This window comes from Manacus candei, unplaced genomic scaffold, assembly GCF_025592945.1.
Source record: "Manacus candei isolate 608988 ecotype Guabito, Panama unplaced genomic scaffold, ASM2559294v1 h1tg000035l, whole genome shotgun sequence".
NCBI lineage: Eukaryota > Metazoa > Chordata > Aves > Passeriformes > Pipridae > Manacus > Manacus candei.
Genome location: NW_026138083.1, coordinates 5680491 through 5689770, shown reverse-complemented (window position 1 = coordinate 5689770; position 9280 = coordinate 5680491). Strand labels below are relative to the sequence as shown.

The 9280-nt window shown below is 48.1% G+C and overlaps 1 protein-coding gene across 2 annotated transcripts; it reads right to left on the bottom strand.

Moving 5' to 3' along the window:
• Positions 1 to 926: 926 nt before the first annotated feature.
• LOC127473330 (uncharacterized protein YagA-like) lies at positions 927 to 6563 on the bottom strand. Of its 2 annotated transcripts, XM_051792806.1 has the most exons (3): positions 6415 to 6563; positions 1523 to 2603; positions 927 to 1180 (listed from the first exon to the last, which is right to left on the bottom strand). In XM_051792806.1, exons 2-3 carry the CDS (start codon positions 2331 to 2333, stop codon positions 1149 to 1151), a joined length of 843 nt encoding a protein of 280 aa, XP_051648766.1. In that variant the 5' UTR covers positions 2334 to 2603; positions 6415 to 6563; the 3' UTR covers positions 927 to 1148. The 2 variants fall into 2 exon arrangements, with proteins under 2 accessions (XP_051648766.1, XP_051648765.1); XM_051792805.1 differs by having other exon boundaries at positions 927 to 2603.
• Positions 6564 to 9280: the final 2717 nt, after the last annotated feature.

Sequence of the window (9280 nt, the reverse complement as noted above, 5' to 3'; positions counted from 1 at the left end):
CTTGTCTCCCAGAGTCACAGAATGGGTCAGGTTGGAAGGGACCACAGTGGGCCATCTGGTCCAATGCCCCTGCTCAAGCAAGGTCATCCCAGAGCACACAGCACAGGATTGCATCCAGATTGTTCTTGGATACCTCCAACGAGGGAGACTCCACACCCTCTCTGGGCAACCTGTTCTAGTGTGTGGTCACCCCTCAGTAAAGAAGTTCTCACTCATGTTCAGGTGGAACTTCCTGTGCATGAGTTTCTGCCCATTGCCTGGATCCATCCTCTCAGCACCCCACCTTTAGATACTGACAGTGATGGGGGTCTGTGCAAGTTTCGAGCTGGCTTCCTGCCAAGTCCCCGAAACTCGACAACAAGGACCTGCCTCCCAGAGAGGGAAAAGAAAAAAACCAAGCAGCCAAAGCTATAGCAAATATATATATATATATATATATATATTACATATGAGACAGATACACAAAAGGAGAATACCACACACAGAAGGGGGGGGGGGGGGGGGGGGAAAGGGGAAGGGAGAAGGACAAAAAGGGGCAAGGACCGAACAAGCCAACCAGCCGACCGAAGGCAAACTAGCAAAAATCTCACCACTTCCCTTCGAACAGGCAGGATGGCTAGACACGGCCCAAGGCTCTCCCCTCACGCGTGGCAGATAACGGTAGTCACTGTAGGCCTCGGCTCCAGATAAACCAGACCAAAACAGGGACCCGCCGTTCTCGAACCTCGCCGGAGAGGAAGAGGGCGAGATGCCTCCCGCTGGCCTTATTTATACCTCAAGTTACGTAAAGGAATAGCATGGAATACTTCCGTGATCACTTTTCTAGTTCCTTCCTGGTTACAAGTTGGTCTCCAGGAAGGCCTAGAGTGAAACCACCACATTCTCCACCCCTTATTCCATACTATTTCTTTACGTAATACCTATGTCTCACGTTCGTCTACATCCCGCGCATATATATACACATTTGCATATATATATATATATATAGTTCTTGTTGGTCTCTCGGCACAGTTGTCTCGTCGTTGGAAAATCAATACCGATGTCAGTTCAGTCCAGATCTTTGGTCTCCTCAGTCACCATTACAGTTCTGATTTATGGCTGTTTCATCACTGGACTGTCTCATCACCGGATACCAGCAACAGCTTAGTTCAGGTCTCTCTCTCATCTGGTGACTGGCTTCCTGTAAAAACACAACTTAGGACATACAATTAGTTTTTCCCCAAGGCTAAGTTTCCTTGAGGCACACACTGGATGACTCCATCCTTCCTCATTACCCACCACGTATGTCCTGGCCCTTGAGCAAAGACAATCCCACGAATGGGTTTGTCTTGGCCTGAGGCAGGGGTAACCCAAACAGCTTTCCCTAGCATTCCCCTCAAATGGATTGCTGGAACTTTATCTCCATCAACAATGTGAAGGGATTCTGCCTGTGCAGGGCCAGCTCGATTGACAGAACCCCTGGTGTTAACTAGCCAGGTAGCCTTGGCTAAGTTCTTGTCCCAGTTTTTATAAGTCCCCTCACCTAATAACTTTAGAGTGGTCTTCAATAATCCGTTATATCTCTCAACCTTCCCAGCAGCTGGTGCATGATATGGAATGTGGTACACCCATTCGATACCATGTTCCCTCGCCCAAGTGGTGACTAATCCATTTTTGAAATGAGTCCCGTTGTCCGACTCAATACGTTCTGGGGTCCCGTGTCGCCACAGGACTTGCTTTTCAAGGCCCAGAATGGTATTCCGGGCCGTTGCGTGGGGCACTGAAAAAGTCTCTAACCATCCCGTTGTTGCTTCCACCATGGTAAGTACATAGCACTTACCTTGGCGGGTCTGTGGCAGTTTGATATAATCAACCTGCCATGCCTCTCCATACTTATACTTATCCCATCGTCCACCATACCACAGGGGTTTCAGTCTTTTCGCCTGCTTAATAGCGGCACAAGTCTCACAATCATGGATAACTTCAGAAATGATATCCATGGTTAAATCCACCCCTCGGTCTCGTGCCCATCTGTGGGTGGCATCTCGGCCTTGATGACCGCAAGCATCATGGGCCCATCGAGCCAGAAACAGCTCTCCCTTCTGCTGCCAGTCTAGGTCTACTTGTGACACCCCTATCTGTGCAGCTCGGTCCGCTTCTCTGTTGTTATTATGTTCTTCATTAGCTCGCTTTTTGGACACATGGGCGTCTACATGGTGGACTCTCACATTCAGACTCTTCGCTCTGGCAGCGATGTCCTGCCACAAGTCAGCAGCCCAGATGGGTTTTCCTCCACGCCTCCAGTTCATCTTCTTCCATCGCTCTAACCATCCCCATAGAGCATTGGCTATCATCCACGAGTCTGTGTAGAGGTAGAGTCTCGGCCAACCTTCTCGTTCAGCAATGTCCAGGGCCAATTGGACGGCTTTGAGTTCCGCAAATTGACTCGACTCGCCTTGACCCTCAGCGGCTTCTGCCACTCGTCGGGTGGGATTCCAAACGGCCGCTTTCCACTTCCGGTTCCTTCCTACAATTCGGCAAGAACCATCAGTGAAAAGGGCATAACGCCTTTCTTCATCTGGCAGCTGATCAAATGGCGGAGCTTCCTCGGCTCGGCTCACTGGCTCTTCTTCTTCTGCCAGACTGAAGTTCCCACCTTCAGGCCAATTGGTTATGATTTCCAAGATGCCGGGGCGATTCGAGTTCCCGATTCGGACACGTTGTGTAATCAAAGCCATCCACTTGCTCCACGTGGCATCGGTGGCATGATGCGCAGGGGGCACCTTCCCTTTGAACATCCAGCTCAAGACGGGTAATCGGGGTGCCAGGAAGAGCTGTGCTTCGGTACCAATTACCTCTGAAGCTGCTCGTATACCTTCATACGCCGCTAAGATTTCCTTTTCCACAGGGGTGTAATTGGCCTCAGAACCTCTGTAGCTTCGGCTCCAGAAACCCAGTGGTCGCCCTCGCGTCTCGCCAGGCACCTTTTGCCAGAGGCTCCAGGAGGGACCTTTATCTCCAGCTGCAGAGTAGAGCACATTCTTTACATCTGGTCCCATTCTAACTGGTCCAAGAGCCACGGCATGTGCAATTTCTTGCTTGATCTGCCTGAAAGCTTGTTGTTGCTCCGGACCCCACTGGAAATTGTTCTTTTTACGGGTCACAAAGTAAAGAGGGCTCACAATCTGACTGTATTCTGGGATATGCATCCTCCAGAAGCCTATGGCTCCCAGAAAAGCTTGGGTTTCTTTCTTGTTTGTGGGGGGAGCCATTGCTACAATCTTGTTGATGATGTCTGTTGGTATCTGGCGTCGTCCATCTTGCCATTTCACCCCTAGGAATTGGATCTCTCGGGCAGGTCCCTTGACTTTGCTCTTCTTGATAGCGAAACCGGCCTCGAGGAGAATCTGGATGATCGTCTGTCCTTTTTTGAAAACTTCTTCTGCTGTATCCCCCCATACAATGATGTCATCGATGTACTGGATGTGTTCGGGAGCCTTACCCTTCTCTAGTGTGACCTGGATCAGTCCATGACAGATGGTTGGACTGTGTTTCCACCCCTGGGGCAGTCGATTCCAGGTGTATTGAACGCCCCTCCAGGTGAAAGCAAACTGTGGCCTGCACTCTGCCGCTAAAGGAATGGAGAAAAACGCGTTGGCTATGTCGATGGTGGCGTACCACTTTGCTGTCTTGGACTCCAACTCATATTGGAGCTCCAACATATCTGGCACGGCAGCACTCAACGGTGGCGTAACTTCATTTAAGCCACGATAGTCCACAGTCAGTCTCCACTCTCCATCGGATTTACGCACAGGCCAGATGGGGCTGTTGAAGGGTGAATGGGTTCTGCTGACCACCCCTTGGCTCTCCAACTTTCGGATCATTTTGTGGATAGGGATCACAGCATCTCGGTTTGTCCGATACTGTCGTCTGTGTACAGTTGTTGTGGCTATTGGCACTTCTTGATCTTTAACTCGTAGTAATCCTACAATGGAAGGGTCTTCTGAAAGGCCAGGAAGGGCAGACAATTGCTTGGACCCCTCTTCAATCACCGTGGCTACACCAAAAGCCCACCGGTACCCTTTCGGGTCCTTGAAGTATCCTCTTCTTAGGTAGTCCATACCAAGGATGCAAGGGGCTTCTGGCCCCGTCACAATGGGACGCTTTTCCCATTGGTCTCCCGTCAAGCTCATGTCCGCCTCTACTACTGACAATTCTTGAGACCCTCCTGTCACTCCAGAAATAGTAACAGTCTCGGTACTCTTATACTCCGAAGGCATTACAGTACACTGGGCTCCAGTATCTATCAAGGCCTGGTATCTCTGAGGATCCGATGTGCCAGGCCATCGGACCCACACAGCCCAGTAAACCCGGTTATCTTCTTGGTCCCTCTCCTTCTCCTGGCAGAAGGCAGGGCCCCTCTACTGGTCTTGATCAGAGCATTCGTCGTCAGAGTTTGACTTTGACTTCTTAGACTTTTTGCCATTGTCGAAGTGGACCTCCATCTTCTCGTGTTTCGGCGATCGCAGTTTCTCTTCTAAGAAATCTCCATCTACTACATAGACAACTTTTTTGTCAGTCTTCTTTCGCTTCAGCTCCCTCACTCTAGCTTCAAGCTTAGAAGTGGGTTCACCATCCCACTTCTTCATGTTTTCTCCTTTACTACGAAGGTATGCCCATAGTTGGTTACGTGACCCACGCTTAGAGTTCTCTTTCCTTCGACGTGTGAATGACAGGGATCGTGAGCAAGATCGAGACCAGGATCGAGGTCTAGGCCGAGGTCGTCTTTGTCGGTCCCGCCGTGATCTTCCCATTGGCCTTTCTTGGTAATCTCTATACCTTCTGTCCTCTCTGTCTCTAAGGTCGTCCTCATATCTGGAATATTCATAATCTCTCTCCGTTCTTTCCCTATCGTAGGTGCGTCGGTACAGGGGATTGAAGGAGTCTTCCATATTTTCCTCGATGGTTCTTATCCAAGCACACATAGTGTCCACGCTTGGTTCATCCATCTTTGGATTATATACGGGTATCAAGCAGGAAATATATGGTTTAGGGGCACCTTGAATTACCTTTTTCCACATTGGTTGCGTGCAGGGAACATTCTCAGGAACTTGGATATCATAATAATCTGGATCAGAATAGATGATCTCCAGCATGGCCAATTCCCGTAGGTATTGGATGCCTTCTTCCGCAGTCCTCCACCTTCTTGAAGAACTCTTCAGGGACTCCTTAAATGGGTATTTCACTCTTACCGCGTGGAGTATTCGGAGCCAAAGACTGGACGCCATTTTCTCCCTCCCCATTTCTTGCTCTATCACAGGGTCTCGAGCAATGGATCCCAACTGTCGTGCTTCATCACCTTCAATTACATGACTATCAGCTCCCTTGTCCCAGCATCGCACCAGCCAGGTGAGGACTTCTTCACCAGGCAAGCGCATATAATCTCTCCGTAAATCTCGAAGCTCTCTTGTGGTCAGTGATTGTGTAATTTCGCTTTCTCGCATAATTTCTTGTCCATCTCTCCCACGTAGAATCTTTTCCACCTCTCTCTTTACTCTTCCACTCCTACGTGGGACTGCTCCCACTTCCTCCCTATATCTCTCATGTGGAGGTGGAGACTGAGCATGCCGTGGGGATAAGCTTCTATATTGTTCACGCCGCGGAGATGGTTTCCTATGCCATTCATACCGTGGGGATGGACTCCTATGCCGTTCACGCCGCGGAGATGGACTTCTACGTCGTTCATACCGTGGGGATGGACTCCTACGCTGTTCGCGCCGCGGAGATGGACTTCTGTGTCGTTCACGCCGTGGAGATGGACTTCTATGCCATTCACGCCGTGGGGATGGACTCCTGCGTCGTTCGCGATACCCAGCGGGTGGAGGTAGTGAGTAATCTTTCACGTGGTGAGATAAGGGCCTCTTCCTCCAATCATTCACACCTCCAAGAGAAGGTTGGGTCTGGAGGGGTAGGGATAATTCCCCCTCCAATTGAGGGGGATGCTTTGGCTCCTTCTTTGCGTCTTTTGTAACACTGAATGTGTAGTCAGGATATAAATCATCAAGCGACAATATACCACCGGCCGTTTGTACTGTTGCTTTCTTTTCTCTTGATGCTGTTCTGTATTCCTTTGGGCGTGCCCCTAGTTCTCTTGGACGTGCTCCTTCCCGTGTAACCGTTTCTTCCTCTCTGGTACCTGCTTCTTCTCTTCCAATCGCTCCTTCCTCAGTCACAACCACTACTTCCTCTCTCGCAGTCGCGCCTTCATCACTTGCTGTTGCTCCTTCTCCCATTGCTGCCGCTCCTTCGTCCACTACATCTTGAGTGAATTGGATAGGTTCTTCTGTTCCTTCTTCTTCTTCTTCTTCTTCTCTTTCTTCTGTGCGTTCTGGTTGGGGAGATGAGTCTGTAAGTTCCTTGATCTCTCTTACCCACGTCTTCTTCTTCTTCACAGGGGCAATGATGACCTTCCGGTTCTTAGCTTGAGTCCCGGTTCTAGTGGGCTTAGTAGAAATGGCATTGACTTCAAGTTGTGTTTGGACTCCAACTTCTGTGGACCTAATAGGGACATCACTGGTTTCAAGTGGCGTGGTTTGGGTTTCTGTGTCGACCTTAACCCTTTGAAGGTGGTCTATGGCAGCTCGATAAGCATTAGCCAGGCCCCAGCACAAAGCGGAGAATTGCATATTCGGATCTTTGTAGGAAAAACACCCTTCTGCCAAACAGTGGGCCATCTCACCAGAATCAAACATTTGTTCTGGTGTGAACTCCCAATTAATGGGGGGTGACACATGTCCTACTAATCTACCGAAATCTTCCCAAGCTCCATGCCACCCGGGGACTGGCCTGTCTGCAGCCCTTTCCAAAGTTCCAGCGAGTCCCTTTGAGGTGTGATCTTTCCTACAAGAGGGAAGGCAACGGAACCCCATTCTTCCAAGTTTAAGTAGCACTTCCAGTACCTTTATCAATGACAGTACTGTTGCAATAAGATTTATATAGTAATTAGAGCCGATTTTAACCATGGGGATTTCCTTTACCAAACCTTCGATGTCAAAATTAAAGGATGGAAGCAATTTGTTCCATCCATCCTCAAGGTCTGGACGTCTCCCTATACGGTAGCCTAACACAGGTGTAAAGGTGGCTAGAATTATAAGACAAATTAATGAAATAGCCATTGTTTTTTGTTATTATTTCTTCTTGATCCCAAAACAAACCTTTGTTTATATAAACAAAGTTTCCTTGGCTGCTTTCCCAGACTCTGGCAGTGTTCCCAGACCTGTTCCCAAAACAATAGATTGGTTTTGCAAAACAACACCGAGCTTGGCTGTCTTCCTGGAAAAACGTTTATCAAAACAAGCCAAACTTAACCAAAATATCCCACTTCTGACACCAAAAAATGTTGTGCAAGTTTCGAGCTGGCTTCCTGCCAAGTCCCCGAAACTCGACAACAAGGACCTGCCTCCCAGAGAGGGAAAAGAAAAAAACCAAGCAGCCAAAGCTATAGCAAATATATATATATATATATATATATATTACATATGAGACAGATACACAAAAGGAGAATACCACACACAGAAGGGGGGGGGGGGGGGGGGAAAGGGGAAGGGAGAAGGACAAAAAGGGGCAAGGACCGAACAAGCCAACCAGCCGACCGAAGGCAAACTAGCAAAAATCTCACCACTTCCCTTCGAACAGGCAGGATGGCTAGACACGGCCCAAGGCTCTCCCCTCACGCGTGGCAGATAACGGTAGTCACTGTAGGCCTCGGCTCCAGATAAACCAGACCAAAACAGGGACCCGCCGTTCTCGAACCTCGCCGGAGAGGAAGAGGGCGAGATGCCTCCCGCTGGCCTTATTTATACCTCAAGTTACGTAAAGGAATAGCATGGAATACTTCCGTGATCACTTTTCTAGTTCCTTCCTGGTTACAAGTTGGTCTCCAGGAAGGCCTAGAGTGAAACCACCACAGGGTCCCTCTCAGTCATACCTTTCCTTGAATTTTTCAACCATACAGCTACAGTAGCCTGGTCTAGGAGTGTTGTGACACAAGAGTCATAAGATTTAATATTTCTGCCGGACACAATCATCAGGAACATCCTGTGATTCACGGGGCCACGCTGCTATAGATCTCTGAAAGCCTTACCCGTTCCCAGGCCTTGGTGCTGTAAGAATGCAGAGTTTTTCTTTCCACAAATAGACGTTACAGGCATATTTGCTTAAACCCTTGAGGGTGACAATTAAGCGATCCTTCTTCCCAGCCCAGCAACTGCTTGGGAACTGCCAAATATTGCAAGGGGAGAGTCCATGAACCATCTCCCAAAGATTATCCGTGCTGCTGCAACAATGGGGATCAAATCTCCCCTAGCGAGCTGTCTGCTGCTGATCTTTCCCAATTAACAATTGCATAATATGGGGGAATTAAGGTCTAAATATCTTGGCACAATACTGTTTGGGAAAACCCTCGTGCTTGACTCTTGCAGAGCTGTAAAAGTATTTCTGGCAATTTGAGGAAGAAGAGTATAAATAAGTAACAAGGTTAAGCCAGCTATAGAAAAGACTTATATCACATGTATTTACGATGAAATATTAGATATAGATATTAGAGGAATGTCGCTATTCCTTCCCAAGGAAAGACAATGAGTTCCATTTAAAAGGGTGGACCTCAAAGAATTCCTCTATTTTAAATTCGTCTCAGAGGTTTAGCTCCGAAAGAACTTCTTCCCAGAAGAAGCGTGACAGAAAGGGGATTTCTGTGATCTTGTCGTGTCCTTCAAGTAGCTTTTCAGGCCAATAAACAAATATGGCAATCAGCCATCATGGGTGAAGCCAAGGAACACATGGGGTTTTTTTAATATATATATTTTTATGTTGTCAAATGTCATGACACAAAAATTCATGAGAAAATGCCTTGCAATTCCCAGGAAACCTAAGAGGGGGAAGCCTCTTCGTTGATAAAAAGACATCTAGACACCAAAACCTGCCCTAGGACGTAAGGGAGCTCTCTAAGCAAAGAGAGGAGGGATAAAAAACACCTTCCTAGGAAAACCAAGAAGGCATCACAAATTTGAAATATTTAAGATGGGGAGGGGACAAGTCTTATTCCTTTCTGTTTCTCTTAATACAATGTGTAATTACACAGCACATATTTAAGTAACTTATATTTAGCCTGTGGGACTCCACTAGAAATGATTACAGTGATGAACAGCTTAATAGGATTCATGGCTGTCCCCAAAGAAGGGACCATGTCCTCCAGGTCAGAAGAGGGACAATTTCCTTGGCAAAAGCAAAGATGGCAAGGTCC